The 18,875-nt window shown below is 41.7% G+C and overlaps 3 protein-coding genes across 6 annotated transcripts; 2 read left to right on the top strand and 1 right to left on the bottom strand.

The window, feature by feature from the left end:
- Positions 1–64: 64 nt before the first annotated feature.
- Positions 65–2,432, top strand: mettl23 (methyltransferase 23, arginine). 2 transcript variants are annotated; one of them, XM_071894708.2, is made up of 5 exons: positions 65–225; positions 891–995; positions 1,111–1,348; positions 1,442–1,526; positions 1,787–2,432. In XM_071894708.2, the coding sequence occupies exons 1-5, from the start codon at positions 124–126 to the stop codon at positions 1,956–1,958; spliced, it is 702 nt and encodes a 233-aa protein (XP_071750809.1). In that variant the 5' UTR covers positions 65–123; the 3' UTR covers positions 1,959–2,432. The 2 variants fall into 2 exon arrangements, with proteins under 2 accessions (XP_071750809.1, XP_071750815.2); XM_071894714.2 differs by lacking the exon at positions 65–225 and having other exon boundaries at positions 907–974; positions 1,107–1,348.
- Positions 2,270–8,464, bottom strand: srsf2b (serine and arginine rich splicing factor 2b). Of its 3 annotated transcripts, XR_011784447.2 has the most exons (4): positions 7,887–8,464; positions 6,664–6,964; positions 5,874–6,123; positions 2,270–4,813 (listed from the first exon to the last, which is right to left on the bottom strand). XR_011784447.2 is itself a non-coding variant. In XM_071894360.2 (3 exons), the coding sequence occupies exons 1-2, from the start codon at positions 8,255–8,257 to the stop codon at positions 6,679–6,681; spliced, it is 657 nt and encodes a 218-aa protein (XP_071750461.1). In that variant the 5' UTR covers positions 8,258–8,464; the 3' UTR covers positions 2,270–4,813; positions 6,664–6,678. The 3 variants fall into 3 exon arrangements, 2 of the variants coding, with proteins under 2 accessions (XP_071750461.1, XP_071750472.1); XM_071894360.2 differs by lacking the exon at positions 5,874–6,123; XM_071894371.2 differs by lacking the exon at positions 5,874–6,123 and having other exon boundaries at positions 6,664–6,952.
- Positions 8,465–8,996: 532 nt separating this feature from the next.
- On the top strand, positions 8,997–18,805 carry mfsd11 (major facilitator superfamily domain containing 11). Its single transcript, XM_071894390.2, has 14 exons — positions 8,997–9,357; positions 10,083–10,243; positions 10,377–10,432; positions 11,260–11,367; positions 11,666–11,745; positions 11,849–11,945; positions 12,061–12,119; positions 12,265–12,424; positions 13,323–13,366; positions 13,472–13,537; positions 13,650–13,775; positions 13,955–14,129; positions 14,957–15,092; positions 16,372–18,805. Exons 2-14 carry the CDS (start codon positions 10,148–10,150, stop codon positions 16,531–16,533), a joined length of 1,365 nt encoding a protein of 454 aa, XP_071750491.1. The 5' UTR covers positions 8,997–9,357; positions 10,083–10,147; the 3' UTR covers positions 16,534–18,805.
- Positions 18,806–18,875: the final 70 nt, after the last annotated feature.

Raw genomic sequence — 18,875 nt, 5'->3', positions numbered from 1 at the left:
GTCCCTCTAATATTTCGGTTGACGCGGAAAGGAAGATGTACGCGTTTAATGCAAGGAGGTTCTATGTGAATTTCTCAAGACTTTTAGACACGGCGTCAAAATAATAACAGAAGATGCGAGACAATGGACCACAGTGGAGCCGAAATACCTAACATAGCTTACAAAGCCTTCACATTTGAAGCAAATAAGAACACATTGCAGTCACTCACTGTCTCCATACCCGAGGTTTGTTGTGGTTTTTAATACATATAATCCTGGATGTAACGTTAGCTGTCTGCAACTTCAAATCGTGCACGACAGGACACGTGCCGTACTCTCGTGCCAAACATTTCTAAACAATCTTTATATTTAATTTAGCCTTGCGTATCAGCAGTGGTACATACATGGTAGAAGGAATATGAGTCGTTAGGGTCCACTCTTCAATTCGGCATGCTTTCAATACACCAAGAAGCACGTACTCCAGTAAAATTTCAGGTTTTATATAATTGGCTCACCTGTTCACCCCTTCTTCATCCACCAAAATAACATTACTCAATGAAGGGCGGTCGAGCACTATGAACCAGTTACAAAAGATGAAATTTAATTGTAATAACGTGCAGTTGGGTGGATCATCTATACGCCGATTTGACCAGAAGACCCCAATGATTCGTAAAAGGTCTTGTATCACGTATGTACATTTGCCGATAAGCATGGCAGCATTAAATTACCAGATTTTAGAATGGACTGTGGAGTATGCGTCTCGCTATAGGAGGACGGCACCTATCAGGACTACTGATGCCTATGATCTGTTATGTCACTGATAAATAATTGCTGCATGCATTGGAGGTACCATACACTATTTCATGGTTTGCTTGTAAATAATTTCTCATAACTTTGATCCATGATCTCAGGTGCTTGATCCACAATATGGCATGTATGTCTGGCCCTGTGCGGTGGTGCTGGCACAGTATCTATGGACACACAGAGAGGAGCTGAGGCAGAAGACAGTACTGGAGGTGGGAAGCACATTTCAGTTCACAATATGATAAACTGAGTAAAGTCCAGCTGCCATCTTGAAAATTGACTTGTGCCACAACTCCCTGATGAACACTTTGGGATATTTCTTTTCAGCTCGGTGCAGGTGTGAGTCTACCAGGTGTGGTGGCTGCAAAGTGTGGGGCCAAAGTGATCCTGTCTGACAGCGTGGAGCTTCCACACTGTCTGGAGAACTGCAGGCGGAGCTGTGAAGCCAACAGGCTGCCCCATGTGCTGGTGTTGGGGCTGACCTGGGGCGAGATCTCACCCGATCTTGTTCTGCTTCCTACACTGGACATTATCCTGGGATCAGATGTTTTCTACGAGCCAGAAGGTTACTTTCTGCAGCAACATGAACGTTTAGTATAAATTGTAGGCTTAGAATCATTTGCTATAAAACCACCATAATTTGTTTTACCTATTTCAGATTTTGAAAATGTTCTTGTGACCATCGCTTTTCTGCTGAGGAAAAACCCCAAGGCCCAGTTTTGGACGACGTACCAAGAAAGAAGGTACACTTGCTTTCTTCTTTTAATCTTTATTTATCCAGGAAAAGTCAGCTGAGCACCCTGCAACACATTCACACTGGGAGCTGCCCAGTATAACCAGTTTTCTCCTGTTGGCCACTGAGCAGTTGAAGTTGTTGCAGGAGGGGAGAGCGTTACTCATTCACTTTCTCCACCCACATCTTTAACTAATAAGTGGCTTGGGATTCATTCATGAATTGGATCTATACCATCGTAACCAGCTACATCTCCCCTTCCTGTTTCAGTGCTGACTGGTCCATTGAAGCGTTGCTCCACAGGTGGAAGCTGCGGTGTGTCAATGTTCCACTGGAAAGATTTAACGCCAACAAAGCTCAGCTGGCTGGATCAACACTGCCAGGTAGCCACACTGTACAAATGATGATAATCACACTGAAGACGGAGGAGGATCGGCTATAGACGACATGCCACCCAGAAGACTTCCCTTGGATTGACAACCTCAATGTTTGTTCGATTCCCAGTTATGCCTCATCCAATTTCCAGTCAGATTTAGGAACATCTGTGAGACTTACAGCCCAAATAACTGTGCAGCATGCTTTTAATGATGTTTAATTGAGTAATTTGAAGCATTGTGTTGCCACGATGTTAAACAATTTGAAGTAGGAACCTACCATTAAGGTTTTCATTGAATTTTATACACTGTGTGTATCACTGTACATATGACAAATAAAATTCAAACTGGAAAACCTGAGTAATAAAACATGAAGCCATTTTAGACAAAACACCAAATCTTTAATGAAATTCACATTGATCTAAACAAGAAAAGGGGAAAAGAATGCAATCTGGGCGAGGCATGATGCACTAGTTCTGTTAGAAGAAATTTTAAAAATGCCATACGTTTGACATACAAATTACCATATGGAGAAAATAAAATTCATCCTACAAAGGATGAAATTGTAGCAACCATACCATCGGTAGTCACAGGAGCATTCTGGAGAATACTGGACACATCCAAGCACTCAGCAGAGCAACACGCCACCTTAACAGCTAACCAGCAATACTCAACTGCTACACAACTGCGCCTAGTGCACAAAAAAAATACGAGGAGGATTAGAATCAAAAATGAAATAAAAGAAAAACTAAAAAAGACACAAAGCCTACAGGCCAGTAAATGAGTGCCATGTTTTGTAAAAATCAAACAAATGCGTAAGAAACGTGTAATACCTTAAAATCTGTGATGGCCTTTCATTGACCTGATAGTTTTCCAACTTAGAAAGGAGAATACCGGTGTCATTTAGAGTTATAGCCCATTTACTGCTGTCTGCATCTAGTTTACATTTCCCCCCAATTATTTATGCAATTGTTTTTTTTTTTTACATTTACTTTTTTTTCACATACAAACTTTACAGTGTCAAATCTAGCTTGAAATGAAACTGCTGTCCTGCCTAACAAAGATGTCCCTAAATAAAAAGACATGGACGTGAGTATAAAGTTTATGGGGCAACATTTTTCTGAGGGACTATTTTCCTGAAGGAGACTTCCATTTCTTACTGTGGGTGTCAGCAGATTGACAGGAACACAGCGCTGATATGAAAACACTCAACTCAGCGCAATGAAATGAGGAGAAAACAGAAACTTTGACCAAAACCAAATGAAGGCTTCGTGTTTAAGGGCAGTTTATAGTACAGCGATTTATGATCGTCACCACCGGCGATGATCATATTCTATCGTCGGTCGCAATGACATGTTTATATTTCCAGCGATAGGCGATCTGTCATCCTTGCGATGGTCATTGCGCCCACCGCTGAGACTTAAATTGGATTGAACTTTGACCCCAAGTTGTCATGACAACATTATGGAACTCTCTTATCCTAATCTCGATTAATTCTCTGAGCTCAAATTAAACGGTAATCAACAGCTCTGGAAGACCGTACTTTTGTAATAGACTGTAGAATAAAACGTACACTGAGGAGACAATTTATGTTATTTATCTAGACCTGGATAAAGACAATAGATTTACTTGAATGAAACTTCTTATTTAAAAAGAAACAGTGAAAAATAACATTGCAAGAGCCGTTACATAACATGTAGGTACATTAGGCTATTCTGCAGACTGGCTTACAAACTGTATTATTATTATTTTCCTTTCAAATGGTTACATTTTCAATTAGTGCAATTAAGAAAATATATTTAGTTACATTCGTTACGCGTTATTAAAAGCAGACTGCAGCAGCTGGTTGGAGTCTGTAGGCTCCGACTCGCTTTCAGAACGGACACAACAATAAACTTCACAACCTGGGAATATTTACATTACTTTGAACTGATGGAAGAAAATCGTAAGAACATTATTGTTACTGTACATCTGAGAACTGAAAGCACTTGCCAATGTGTTGTGAGCGCTGTTTGCTGTTTATTTTTTAGACCAGACATGATTAATCAAGGCTTCCTTTACCATAAAGACAATCAGACCCCAAATAAATGAAAGCTGCTTGTAGTAGACAGATAAGTAGATAACAGCAGTGTACTCGGTGATGATTTCTATAGCCTGCTAGTGAGAACATCACCAGAAGACATAAAAGTTGTGAAGTTTTTAAGCGGGTAACTTGAAAGCACTCGACTAAGTTACTTTTAATAAAGACTAACTTAGTAAAGTAACTAGTTGCTATTTAGAACTATAGTAACAAAGTAAAGTAACTAGATGAGAGCAAATGACTGAACCTCTGCCATGCGCTCTATAATCGCTCTAGTGTTTCTACTTTTTATGAGCGACAGCGTCCAACATCAAAGTTGAGCGATGATGTAATGTTGGTGACTTTGTAGCGATGTCCATCGGGCGATCATAAATCGTTGTACTATAAACTGCCTACTGTGATGGATTCTCTGTGGAATTTGTTTTTCATACTGGACAAGAATGAATGGCAGCAAATGGCTTCTTCTCAAGGGAGGAAAACGAGTCTTGATATCTCCATACAAAGGAGAGGGGGAACCTAAACTCCTGGCGCAAACTTTAAAAAAAACACCGGTATTATCCTGTGAAAGCATTACAAAAACAGGCCAGAAAACAGGATATGGCTGTAAATTACTCTCCACACTTAAACCATACAGATAGAAGAATTCTGCATAATAATTGTAGGTCATTAAAAAGGAAATGAAAAATCACAGCACATTAATGAAATGAAAAATCAAGCCTTTTTTGGAGGCCGGACAAATAGAAAAGAGACCAAGGCATGGAAGACACAAAAGTAACCTTTTACACCAGGAAACTGTTGCTTGGGTGGGATCCAGTCTTGGACTTGAAGCTCTGAAGTAGTCGCCTGAAAAATGTCAAAACAAGCAATGGTTAGAAAATGAAAAACTACAAGAATGTTTTACTTTTTTTTTTTTTTTTAATCTCCAATATTGATGTGCTGAATCCTTCCCACCCCCCTGCAGCACACAATTTACATGTCAACTAGGGTTGGACCAATATATTGAGCCGATATTGGCCTTTTGTTAAAAATCTGATAGTCATCCACCTCTCATATGATGGATATGATGCAGTTTGTTTGATTACATATTTGTTGTATAATTGATCAATACTACACTGGTTGATATGGGGAGAGCTTAGCCTGAATTGATGCTAATGCAACATTTTGATATATGCATCAATGTTTATTGTCATTCTGAGTTTTAATGGTGAGCATCAAATATCAGCACACAAAATCTTTTAATCGGCTGCATTAATCCCAAAAAATATGATTAAATTAAAAACCCATACCGGTCGAACCCTAATCTCAGCCTCAGGCCGTGATCACATCGGGTGCTTTTTTGAACGAGCCTGCAGTTTTTTTTTGTTTTTTCAGTTACTTTGATGGTTTGGTCACGGCAAGCGCATCTCCTGCAGATTGTGCGCCTCAAGTTTTTGATGCAGTGTGTTGCGGCGCTGTTTAGCCGCACTGTGCATTATATCAGTGTCAGGACAGAACAAATCAGCGGGAGGAAAGTCAGAGGGAAGTAAGAGTTTCCCAGTGAGTAATGTTAACTTTAGTATGGGCTCCTCATACTGTACAAGAGCAAGCAGAGCAATCGCTAACTTTCTCTGCCATTTTTATTTTCAACGTTATCCCCTTTGTTACTTCAGGTTACCTAGCTAACACTAATTATATAGTTGCATGAGCTCCTTGTGCTCTTGCTCTCTGTTACTTTCGAGCAGAAGGAAGCCTCCTATCTGATCACGGCCTTAATCACCCACAATGGTAGGCCTCATCGATAAAAATCCATGTGTAATTGTAAATTTGCTGTATTGAAAATGGGGTACAAGGATAGAAGTGAGCGAGAAAATGGGAGTGAACAAAAAAAAAAATGAAACAGACATGGGATAAGAGTTGGACAAACCTTGGTTCCCCTCAAGTACCATCATCCCCCTGGTTGGGGACGCGACCTGGAGGACAGTTTCTGTCCAATGGCGGGCAGACAGACGTACCTCAACACCAAACCCCAACACTGACTGCCTCCAACCTGCTGCATTGAACCCTCACCAGCAGCAGGCGGCCCGTGGGCAGCTCACCACACCCCTTCTAACTGCTCATACTGCCTCAGCTCAGCACAAACTCCAAACTCCACTTTTGCAAACAGGATGCCGCAGCTTGGGAAGGAGAAAATTCCAGATTTGGTTTACCATCAAAACGTTTTTTCAAAACGACTTAGCTTGATATTAACTGGAAAAATGAACCTGGTGTACACTGGGTATGACATGTCGTAACACTGAATCCAAGAACACAGGTTGCAGATCAATTTCTTGGGGGAGGAAAGTGCCCCCCCCCCTGTATCCTGACCAGGGCAGGAAACTTTTTTTTTTATTGATTGGCTACAGTGGCTGGTTCAACTCAAAATGTCCCAGCCGCTATCACAGTTTTACCAGCCAACTAGGCTAGAATAGAATAGGACCTTCAAAATGATGGTTGAGTACCTGCCAAAGTGGCTGGTAGAGTAGATAAACTTACCAGCCACAGCCAAAACTTACTAGCATTTGGCTTGTGGCTGTAGTTCATCTCCCTCCCTGACGCCAACCTCTTAAAAATGACACTGGGAAAAAGGAATCGAATTTTAAAAATGTGAAAATCTTTATCATTGCCTGTGCAGCAGACTTCAAAATTAACAGCTGAAATAGTTTCATCAAACTTACTCTGCTGTTGATGCACTAAGGGGATTCGCCTCCATTCTCCCCCGCCGACTTGGGCTGACTTTTAGATCTAGACCTGGAGCCTCTTTTGGATGACGGAGTGCGGCTTCTGGACCTCGACTTGGACCTGGACCTGGAGCGGGACTGGGACTTGGCCTTGGTCTTCTTCCTCTGGGGAGAGCGGGACTTGGACCGGGAGTAGGACCGAGATCTTGATCTGCTGTAGCGGGACCGGCTTCGGGAGCGAGAGCGGCTCCTGCTGCGGGACCGGCTGTGTCTCCGGCGTCTCGGGCTGGGGGAACAGCTGTATACATTTAGTGGGTTGAGTTATCATCTACAATTTGAAAACAACTGTCACCGAAGTGTGCATCAGTGGCATTCACATACTTTGGCATTAGAAAAAGAGGCCCGTCGTTGTACTGTGTTGTTATTATGGAGCTACACTGGTGCAAAATCAGGCCATTCCAGTCTCTCATTATGCTAACTTTTAGTGAGTGAACTAATAGATTAAACTATTCTTCATTTTTCTGGGGACCACTGGAACACTTACAAGGACCTTGGGCCCCACTAGATTACCAAATTTACATTTTGCACCAAAGTGAGCTCAGTAAATCAATACTTTGGGGCTTTTCAGATGGGTTACCAACAATAAGGGTGTAGCTGTAACTACTGAGAGGGAGAAATTAGTTCAACTAACGTTAAATCACTAGGCCAGACACCTTCCGTATGGAGGGAACTCGCGCCAATTGCATTCATAAATTCGACAATTTAATGTTGGCTTTCTTATCGGAGACGGTACACATCTGATAGAACATGACTTATCGCCTCTTCAGTATCACTAGGGTCTTCTGGTAAATTCGGCATACAAGTGATCCACCAAGCAGCCTGTTATTTCAACAAAATCTCAACTTTTAGAATTGGTTCACACTGCTCACTCCCGCTCTCCACGGTGTGTTTTGGTGGAAGAGCTTGTGGGAATACGAGGCGAACCGGTTTTATAAAATTAGATTTTATTGAAGTAAGTACTGCTCAGGTGATTGGATGTACGCCGTTTTGAGGAGTGGAGCCTAAAGATCCATAAAACGTCTCCAGTCTTGCTCTATGAAGTGTGCAAATTTACCAATAAGCAAAGCCACATTGAATTGCAAGGTTTTTCAATGCGCAGCATACACGCGACAACGGAACGTATGGGGGGCTCGTTAACCAAACAATGTGCTCACTCTTACCTTCTGCTTCGACGACCATAACCGCCGTACCTCCGGGCCGGTCCTCCCCCACGCCGCCCTCCTCCTCCGCCGTGGTGGGAGTCGGGGGGTCTCCCGTACCGGGCCATCTGGACCCGCAACTCACGCCCGTCCAACAGCGCGCCGTCCATGGCGTCCATAGCGTCCTCGGCGTCCCGTTTGTCGTGGAAACGCACAAAGGCGAACCCCCGGCTTTCTTTCGTGTAACGATCGCGGGGAATGTAAACATCTCCTACCCGGCCATACTTCTCGAATACGCGTCGCAGGGTTTCGGGCGATGTCCGGTAGGTCAGATTGTCCACTTTGAGGGAAGTCATGCCCTCGACGTCGGGCGGAGGCCTACCGTAACTCATGATTAAACTGTGAGGCCCGAGAACCTTCCTGAAAGAGTTTAGCGAGGTAACGGTAACGCTACCTGCCTGTGGAATACCACAAACGGACGATGGTGCAGCGTGTATTAAATCTCCTAAGGTGTATTTGGGCTATATTAAATACACAGTCACAAAGATAAGTGAATCCCTCCAACAGCCCGCCGTCGATTGTGTCGCCACGATCTGCCTCAAGCCAGCCAAAGGAACTACAATAAAACAGGAAGTTAAGTGATTTCGCCTTCAAAATAAAAGCATGAACCACGTCAAAGTACAACCCTAACAATAAAAAGGAAATTTTTGTAGAAACAATTGTGTTATATTTTAATAAAGATTAATCCTTAAATACATGATGGATTTTTACTTCTAGTTGTGTAATATACATGGCCACACGTTTGTGTTTTGTATAATTTTTAAATTTCGGGTTTTATTTTATTTTTAACCGGAAGTTGTATTATTTCTTCTGGCAGCTACCTGTAGTTGTGGCTCGAAATGAAGCAGTACATCGCGCTTTAAAACAACAAAAATATATATTCACATTTCTTTAATATTTCTATGATTCAATCGTTTTGGATTTTGTTTTGTTTTGTTTTTTCCTCTGCCAATTACCCGGAAGTAGAACTCCCCCGATCGGATGTTTGCATGCGCCTTCATTTTGCTTTAACTAAACACAACTGGATTGGTTTAAGCAGAAGCGTAGTTACAGAAGTGCCTCTGGTCTCAGCATATGTAAATTGACGATAAAGGAGCACGAGGGCATATTCCGGGATGGAGGAAATTGCTGAGATGATACACAGCACTTCGGTCAGCTGATTGATTCACATGACAGCCTTTTCCAGTTTCGGGGCCAGTCAGAGATACTGCTGCTGTGAAGATACTCCAGGAGAATCTTGTTTTAGACGACGAAAAAGTGTCATCTTCATCTTGCAGCTAACTTAGTAATTACACGGAGTACATGAATGGCTGAGGATATCGGGTATTCCACAAAGTGCTAACGTTAACTATGTCCCCAAAGAGACAGTGATTTTGCACAAACAAGAGCAGCCGTAGGGTTAGCTTCAAAAGCCACAGCTTCAACACCGCCGGTGAGTTTTCCGTGTCATAGCTTACTACAATAACAATAACAATAGCTTACTTTTCTTACACAGTAAAGAAAACTCTTGTGATCAAGGTCAATCGGTGTCCCGATACGTTCCTCTTTCTCTTGTGTGAAGAGAACCTCAAGTCAAACACCATTCAGAAATCTAACGGTTTAATGCTACCTCGCTTATCATCAAAAATACAACATGTTACAACAGGAATTAACACTTTATATGAATCTATACGTCCCACTTTATAATTCGGCGTATACCTAATGCACCAGGCAACACTTCTTTCAATACAATATAAGCTTTTATTATGGCTTCGCCTGTCATTTCCACAATCTTCTTCCACCAAAATATACCGTGTAGGGTGGCGGAGAGCAGTGGAAACCAATTCTAAAAGTTATGATTTTAGTGAAATAAAACTGCTGTCGGTTGGATCTCTTGTACGCCGAATTTACCAGTGGACACTAAGGTAGCGTAAAAGCTCTTAAGTCATGATGTACGATGTGTATGTTTGGCGATAAAAACTGAAAGATATGTGAATAGCGTTTGAGTATGAGGCTCTCTTTCTATTCAAGAGAGAACGCAAGCTACCGGAACTAGGTGGGTTTTAAAATGACAGAACTATGCCGGACTGTCCACTAAGCAATCTTTTAATGGGTATATTAAAGTTGCTTCGGTGTTACACACTTTTCTGAAGTGTATTTCTGTTCTTTTATCCTCAGATGTGCTGTTGGCCCAGGTAGATTTTTCTATTCATTTCCATCAGGGAATTTTGACAACCTGCAAAATGAGTCCAGAGGGGAAGACGCTCTTGAACATCATCATCCTAGGCTTTGGCTTTATGTTCATGTTCACTGCTTTTCAAACATGCGGAAATATAGAGGTAGGTTTGAACTGTATGGATGCACATTCCAGATTGATCACAAAGAGCCCAATCTTCCATGTTGTGTGTGTGTGTGTGTGTGTGTGTGGGGGGGGTGCTGATACTGTAACAGTTACTTTCTTTATCTTTCCAGCAAACAGTTATCAAGAGCTTCAATAGCTCTGAATTCCATGGGAGCGGATACACAAGGTAATCTATCGGTATTATTAGAGCCACACACAGCTGCTGCGTTATCCATTCACGTGACATTTTACATTTTGACTCACAACATCTCTGCAGCTCTTACTATGAGCACAACATGCTCTCTTCTCATAGACTGAATCATTTCCTGGGGTGATTTCAGACCTGGTCGCACGTTCTACCAGCAAAGTATAATCAAATCTGCCACAGTCAAAAGGTCTGAAGGATAATTGAATCTTGGGTCACCAGTTTAGGGAACAAAGTTTACTTTGAGTTCCCTGCATGCCAGTGAGCTAAGGTTTCCAGAAATAATCTATGACTGTGCTGCTGCCTGTTTTAGCAGTTGGTATCTTTTTAAACAGTTGGAAGAGTTTAAAGCTGCAAGATTTTCTATCTCGAAATACAGCAGTAATATCAGTCTAAATCACAAATAGGGTTCTGCAACAGAGAAGAGTGTCCCATCTCCACTAATTGAGACGCTGTAGATCCACCTTGTTTCCTCAATACTTTGAGTTGTTAAAGTCTAAAGTCACTACTCCATTCACAGGAAGTGGTGAGTCGAAACATAAGAGCGAAGTACAAAAGTCCTGGGTAATGAAGTCCTTCAAACTTTCAGAAACTCAGTGATCTCCCACTGCCACTCGGGGCCGCCAAAGTGCAAAGTTGCCAAGTTCAGCTTTAAGAAGGGTTCAAAATCATCTGAAAACAAATGTGTGTGCAACTTGTCAGTCATCATTCATCTTCTGTCAGGACTGTTCTTCCTGGTTTGGATGGTGTACTAATTGTCCATTATTATATGCATTCACCCTAACTGTGCTGTTATTCCTCTCACGCAGCATGTCCATCATCTATGGAGTTTTCTCTGCATCCAACCTGATCGCCCCTTCAGTGGTGGCTGTCATTGGCCCACAGCTATCCATGTTCTTTAGTGGACTTCTATACAGGTGAGCCCACTCTCCAGCACTGACCGACACAGCCCCAACCAGTCCATATAAAGAAATGATCCAACCGCAAGAAAAATAAAGATGTCATTACATTTTCAGCAAAGCCCCACAGTGTGCGGTTGGATAAGATAATCTTTATATGGACTGTTTTGCATTCCTGCGACCAACCAGCACCTGATTACAAGTGGCTGTGCACAGGCGTCTTGACTCTTGCTCTTCAACAACCCCAACAAGCTTAATATATCGTCTGTTCAGGCTCATCCAGGCTCCTAATGTTTCTTAATGTTGTTTTCCACAGTGGCTACATCGCTATGTTCATTTACCCGTACACCTGGAGCTTCTACACAGCGTCTGTGTTTGTTGGAATAGGAGCAGCAGGTAAAGTGACAGTGTCTTTATATCATTTCTACCTGGCATATTCATTCTATTGCACCTTTTTTAATCTGTGTAATTTCTTAATTCTTTCATTTTTGCGCCCTAGTGTTGTGGACGGCACAGGGGAACGTGCTTGCCATCAACTCCACCGACTCCACCATCGGCAGAAACAGTGGCATATTTTGGGCCCTGCTGCAGTTCAGGTAAATGTTTGACTCTCATAACATTTTGTGCAGAAGTGTGTTTTTTTTCACTCTTGAGTATGTATTGAATTTTTGAACGCAGAAGATTTTCTCAACATCCCTTATCTCTTTACAGCTTATTCTTCGGAAACCTGTACATATATTTTGCCTGGCATGGACACGTTCACATAACGGGTATTTAGCAAGTTTTATTTTTTAAATCTGTGAATAAACGCCTGATAATTACATTTTTATTGCTATTCATGGATTTCCGCTCCCCTGCCAGTGTCACTTCTCATTTTGAAGTGTGTGACTCATGCCGGTCGTTCTTGTTTCTCAGACAAAGACCGCCAGACGGTGTTCATCTCTCTGACGGTCATCAGCCTGGTTGGTTGCTTCCTGTTCTTCCTGATCCGGAAGCCGGACCCTGAAGCCACGCGCTCTGAGTCGTCCGAGGCGCTGCCGCAGACCGAATCCTCGGAGAGCGCCTCCGTAGCCGGGTGAGTGCCGTCCCGCCCGGAGCAAGAATGATACTTTTTTTTTTTTTTTTTTTAGCGGAACGGCGCGGCACAGGACAGGTGACCTTCAACTGTAAATGTTATCCTTTGTTGTCTCTTATATGCTTCTCATTGAGACTGCTGTGATACAGTCGCCATGGCAACCAAGTCCAGTTTGGGAATGGGTTGAAAGGTGAATTCTCCAAGGAAAAAAAAACCACATGTGCCTGCAAAAGGACAAGGGCCAGACTCCTTTAAGAAAAAAAGATTCATGAAATGTCTTTTTTTTTTTTTCATAGTTTAGCATTTTCCAAGCATAATACTTCCTCAATTACAACATCAGCAAGCATTCATAAGTTTATATAACTGATTACAACAGGAGAATCCATAAATGATCTACTTCTCTCCCAAATTCCACGTTTACCTTTACCAATTTCTTTTAATGACAGTACTGCATGTTCCATGTTTATAATATCCAGATAGTCATCCAACCATTTATAGACTGTAAATGTATTTAGGTTACGCTTTTTGCAGTTCAGGAGTATCATTCGTTTAGCTGCCAGCCAAACCTAATGAAATCAAATAAAATAAGAACAAGCACAAGAAATTTCTGGTTGAAATGTTTTTACTGTCCGAATGTGAGAGAGAGTTTTAATGTCCCATGATGTCTCTAAAATGCTGTTTCATAGCCTTTTTACAACCTGCCGAGAATAAAATTCTCGGGGGAAACGCTGAATCCTTTTTGGAATTTCTCGGCACGCAAATGTAAAGATATTGATTATCTGCAGAAAATGTCGACCGTCCAGCTTCAATCCCCAAAAATATTGATATCGGCCTTCAAAAAGCCATATCTGTCGAACGCTAGTGTACTATAATGTTTCTAACTTCCTTCTCTTCGCAGATCGCCTGGCCCGAGCCTCTGCTCCCAGGCTCTGGACGCATTTTGTAAGTTTATAGAATATCGTGTCCCACATTGTTTATGAAACCTCCATGAGCTTTTGGCCTTTAGGTAACTGGACTTTTCTCTTACGTGACGCTTTGTCGTTGCAGTCAAAGCGTGCAAACTGTTGGTGACCAAAGAGATGTTGCTGCTGAGCATCTCCATAGCGTACACAGGTGGGTAAAAGAATAAAATACAGTGGAATACAGTGTGGTATGTGATAAAAGTAGATATAAAATGGAACTAGTAAGTCTGAATTCATGGCCTTTGCTCCCTCTTCACTGGCAGGTTTGGAGCTGACCTTTTACAGCGGGGTGTATGGGACGTGTATTGGAGCCATGACGCGGTTCGGGCAAGACGCCAAGAGTCTGATCGGCGTCTCGGGCATTTTTATTGGCATAGGGGAGATCTTAGGTGAGTCCGCTTTGCTTTGCTGTGCTGTGGCCCTTTTTAAATCTTTATTATGCAGCATGTCACGTGAAAAACGCAGGATTGAAACATCAGAGACAACAAGGAAATGACCTGAGGAATGTCACAAGGTATCAGGTTTTCTTCTTTTCTTCTTTGTTGGTGTGGCTTCTTGGCGTGGCCAGGAGGGGGCGTGTTCGGGATGCTGAACAAGTGCAACCGGTTTGGGAGGAACCCAGTGGTGCTGCTGGGGCTCATCACTCACTTTGTGGCCTTCTACCTGATTTTCCTCAACATCGCCAGCGACGCCCCTCTGGCCCCGGAGGAAGGGACGGACCTGCAGGCCTTCATCACCCCCAGGTACCGAGAGAGCCGACTAGAAACAGAGATCATGGACCAGAAATGGAGATCAGGGCTCCTACACAGGGCTGGAAAGTCTAGAAATGTATGGAAAAATAGTTTATTTGCAGATAGAAAGATAGAAATTGCCTAAAAAAGTTTGGAGAACTATGGAAATGTTGCACTATCCTGATATACACACAACTACACTTTTTTTGTGATTTCACATATTCTGATATTTGTTGCTGTGTAGAATGATCATCTATAGAGTGATATAACATATAATATTGAACACCAACCAAAATATTCAAATCGAACCAAAATAAATTAAAGTCACCATGAAAGGAACTCCCATTACTTTTACTTTTACTTACAGAGTATCTTTCATGGTGACCTCATGCTGCATCAGTAGATATAAACATATATTCCAACCAATAAAACCATCACAGATTTTTGAAGAGTCCCGCTCCTCCCATCAAATAAAACTGCCTTTCTCTCCCTGACTGATCTCCCATTGGTTTAGATTTTTGAATGATCCCTCACTGCGTTATGTCCCGCCCCCAACATCCTGTTTCAACAGAGTAAAGATGCTGTTTGATGGTGTCTTTAAGGTCTGGAAAAAGTGTGGGATTTTGAAATTGAAATTGAAACTGTGTAGGAACCCTGAGACAAAGCTGACTTTGTTTTGATATGAATTGTATGAGGATGTGTAGGAGGAGACGATGTTGCAATTCCTACAGGTCGCCAGTAGAGATTGATAAAGGTCATCATAGACTAGTTAGTGCCCCTTTAACTTGACTTTGTGCTGTGTGTGTGTGTGTGTGTGTGTGTGTGTGTGTGTGTCTCAGCATCAGCGTGGCGTTGCTGTGCAGCTTCCTGCTCGGTCTGGGCGACAGCTGCTTCAACACTCAGCTGCTCAGCATCATCGGCTTCATGTTCCGCGAAGAAAGCGCTCCTGCCTTCGCCGTCTTCAAGTTCATTCAGGTGCGTTTTAAATTCAGCGCACTGTTACGATAAGATGAGGCTGAACTGACCCCGGTGGAGAATATGGGTCGTTACAGCAGCGAGTCATAATGGGATACAGCAAAGGAAAAATTTGGATAGAAATTATAATTACAATTTACAATTTCCCATTTGGCAGACACCCAAGTTTTGGGTAGACTTTGCAGGAATGAGCTGAGCTGATTCGAGCTGGATATTGATCTGTTGGTGTACAGAGGGACTGGCTAGGATGACAAGGAGCTCAGTCTTTGACAGGTTAAGCTGAAGGTGGCGTTCCTTCATCCATGTCGAGATATCGGCGAGGCATGCCGATATCCGTGCCGAGACTGTGGGGTCGTCTGGCGGGAACGATGGGAAGAGCTGGGTGTCGTCAGCAAATCTAACCCAGAAACAAAGATTCAAAACCCTTACTGACCGACTGCGATCTCCTGGATCAGAGCTTGTTCTGCTTTGGAGCTCCATAAATAAGAAAAAGAAAAGATCAAAGAACATGGCAAATATCTCTATATCTATAGAGGTATTTAAATATAATGCAGCTGATAATTTCAACATTATAAGAAATGTATGAATGAAAAGTATGAGGGGAAAAGTGAACTGCAGAATGTAATATATCAGGATGTGAAAAATAACAGCAGTTGAACATATTGAGGCAAAGAAAGAAATGAATGAAAAATATATACAATATGAAAATATACCATAGGCATGAAGTATATGGAGTATGTGAAAAATTATAAAAAGATATTATACATTCAAAAAATATGTAATATTTATTTCATCTAAAAATGACAATATATTTTATTAGCAAGTTCCTTTTATTGTCACACAGTTGCCAGTGGAAATTGTTTTGGTGCAGGTGAAAAATAATTTCAGTACAAATGGAAAAAAGCTCGTAGCAATGTGCTTCTGACTTGATTAAAGTTATGATGCACATTTTGCACATCATGTGTATAAATGTCATTATATACATACAAGTTTCTGGCAATAGCAGATAGTGGAATTGGATTCTACCAAGGTATCACAATAACGAATTGTCAGTTGTGTTATGTTTAAATATTTGCAACAATCATATTATGTTTTTTTTCTTTGCTGTATCCTGTTATTATTTTGCTGCTCCAGGACCAGTTTCCCTACAGGAACCATTAATGTTTCAGCTTATCTTAAGGTTCAGAGTCAGTTGATGTTGGCTGGTTGAATCTGACTGGATCCCAGTCCAGTTTGGTTCATCTTTCTAATGCGTCCTTGTCGTTGTTTTCCTCCACAGTCCATCATGGCCGCTCTGGCCTTCGGCTACAGCAACTACCTGCTGCTGCACTGGCAGCTGCTGATCCTGGTGCTGGTGGGCTTCCTGGGCTCGCTGTCCTTCTTCGTGGCCGAGTGGGTGGTGGAGTCCAGGAGGCGGGACTCGGACTATGACAGCATCTGATGTGTTGGAGCGAGGAGGAGGAGGGCGGAGGCGTTTCCACTCTTCACTGCTGGAAGAACGGTCCGGGGAAGACGCTCTGTACAGATATCCCAGCTTCTCCTGGGGGATGAACTCTGACCCCCTCACCAGCCTCCCCGGCCCGCCACAGCCTCTCCAACAGACTGACACTGTAACTCCTCTGGTTTTCACAGAGCCAGCTGGTCTGCAGGAGCCCGGCAGCGGCTGCAGCAGAACACAACACTTATCTCCAGGCCGCAGTTTACTACACCAGAGGGACGGGTGGTGCTGCGTGCGCACGAGATAAACCTCGTTTCGCTTAAATTCATGCCCTCACATTGTTATTTAGCATTATTTTGAACGCACAATTTCACAATTCATGAACAAATTAATTAACACTAATAAAAATATACTTAGCTGAATCAGACTTAAATAAAGCATCATGGATAGAAATGAATCAAATTTTGACAAGGACAGTAAGAGCTGATGGGCTCGTCTGTTGTCAGTTTGCAGGGATTTTGAGAGACTTTATCGACTTGTTAGTGAATCAGCTGCAATAATATTATAGCTGTCAACGCAAAAATCCAACACCACATTTCAGAAAAGCGTTTGGTGCGGTTACTCTGGCAACAGATTGACTCAAAACATTCACACATTTGATGTCTTCTATCTACTTGCATGCTTTTATGCAACTCATGCATGTTTCATATCTCATGCGCACACAATAGCATGTAATGTGCACAAATTAAAACTTAATTACCAGAGGTGTGACCAAGTCAATTTTGCTTGAGTCAGTCTCAAGTCAAGTCCAAGTCAAGTCCATGTCATTAATGTCAAGTCTCAAGTCTAAATGGTCAGAACAAATCAAGAGTCCAGTATCAATTTAATATCTTAAAGAAAACTAAATATCTCGGACTTTTCAATGCAATATGGTTTTAATAGGATAAAAACTTGGTGAGAGCATCATGAGTTTGATTTCTATAATCAGTTTCAACTTCAATAAATTCAATCATTCCATACAAATTCAGAAAACAGAATTTAAATTCAGTCGTCTGCTGGAACAAATCTCATCACTTTCAATCTAAGTCATTTACACAAAGTCTTCTCTTCATGCCTCAAGTCAGGTCTTTACTTGAGTCTGACTCGAGTCCCACCTCTGTTAATTACAGCCACTCCCGGGCTCCGTAAGTCAGTAATAACATTTTTTTTTTCCTTGTGTAAAGTGCGAGGGACGCTGTTGAATTGTGTGTCTTCACTCTATATGGAGCAGTCGTGTTTATGCACACTCACCTCTGTCCTCTCTGTCACTCACAGTAGAAGTTCAGCTGGTATCACAAGGCCATGCAATATAAAAGTTTACTTTTATTACACAGAGTGCAATTCCTACCAAAGTAGCCAGTCTGGACGAGTAACTTAGACAACTTTCATTCTTACACATCGATCAGTTGGGAGCAAAGTAGAAAGGGAAATATGATCAGGAAACGAAACTTCCTACACTTCATTTTTGTTTACCATGAAATCCATTTTCTCCCTCATGGCTCTATGCTGTAAATGTATTTCTTTGTGTATGTTTTTTTTTTTTTGTATTATTCATTCATCTATACTTTTAAGTGCTATATAATTGGGTTAGTAGTAATCAGATCCAGAAGGCAGTGGGAGCCTCGTGACTCTGCACTCTGTTTGGATTGTGCCAAAAAAAAAAAAGAGCAATCCTTTTTTTCTGTTCCTTGCTATACTTTTCCTTCACCTCCTTTACTCTCATGGAAGAAAATCCCCAAGGAACAAAAGTTAGAGGGTAACTGGGGAAATAATTTAATTTTTTACTTTGGTGACAAAAGAGGAGATGCAGTTTTTCTTTTCTTTTTAACGAAAAGGGTTATCGCACGAGGACGAGGATGGGTTATTTGAGATTTTAGACCAATATGACACCGAAAACACACATTGCTAAATATGGGCCTTACATATTTCTGTCTCTCAGACTGCTTTATGTCTGAACTATATCTTACATGCTGTATTTTTTTGTTGAAAATTTCTGAATCACATACTCTGTAGGTAATCTGTTGTGAAATGAAAGGTTAGGGGGTTTGGGTTTGTTTATGGTTTACTTAACACAGTTTGTGCTGTGACTGGGTTGAATGCAATCTGTCTCTAGGATGTTAAGGGAATTACATGTGTACTATGAAGGTGATTTTATACTTGAATGGAGTAATTCAGAATGACACCTGAATTTTCATGCTTGCTTGTTTTTATTATATCAATAAAATGTTATTTTGAACATTTGTTTTATGCTTTACCAGCCATGTTTTATGCTATTCCAAAGAACTTATGTTTTATTATGGATATTA

This window comes from Centroberyx gerrardi, chromosome 7 (genome assembly GCF_048128805.1).
Source record: "Centroberyx gerrardi isolate f3 chromosome 7, fCenGer3.hap1.cur.20231027, whole genome shotgun sequence".
NCBI lineage: Eukaryota > Metazoa > Chordata > Actinopteri > Beryciformes > Berycidae > Centroberyx > Centroberyx gerrardi.
The sequence above is the reverse complement of the archived record's forward strand: the minus strand, read 5'-3'. Positions and strand labels throughout refer to the sequence as shown.

Bases quoted from the DNA above. Each gene is read 5' to 3' on its own strand.
- mettl23 (XM_071894708.2), top strand. From the start codon at position 124: ATGGACCACAGTGGAGCCGAAATACCTAACATAGCTTACAAAGCCTTC. The intron at 226-890 runs GTTTGTTGTGGT...CCATGATCTCAG, and splicing joins TCACTGTCTCCATACCCGAG to GTGCTTGATCCACAATATGG. The intron at 1,527-1,786 runs GTACACTTGCTT...TTCCTGTTTCAG, and splicing joins ACGACGTACCAAGAAAGAAG to TGCTGACTGGTCCATTGAAG.
- srsf2b (XM_071894360.2), bottom strand. From the start codon at position 8,257: ATGAGTTACGGTAGGCCTCCGCCCGACGTCGAGGGCATGACTTCCCTC. The intron at 6,965-7,886 runs GTAAGAGTGAGC...AAATGTATACAG, and splicing joins TATGGTCGTCGAAGCAGAAG to CTGTTCCCCCAGCCCGAGAC.
- mfsd11 (XM_071894390.2), top strand. From the start codon at position 10,148: ATGAGTCCAGAGGGGAAGACGCTCTTGAACATCATCATCCTAGGCTTT. The intron at 11,368-11,665 runs GTGAGCCCACTC...TGTTTTCCACAG, and splicing joins TTTAGTGGACTTCTATACAG to TGGCTACATCGCTATGTTCA. The intron at 13,538-13,649 runs GTGGGTAAAAGA...CTTCACTGGCAG, and splicing joins CATCTCCATAGCGTACACAG to GTTTGGAGCTGACCTTTTAC.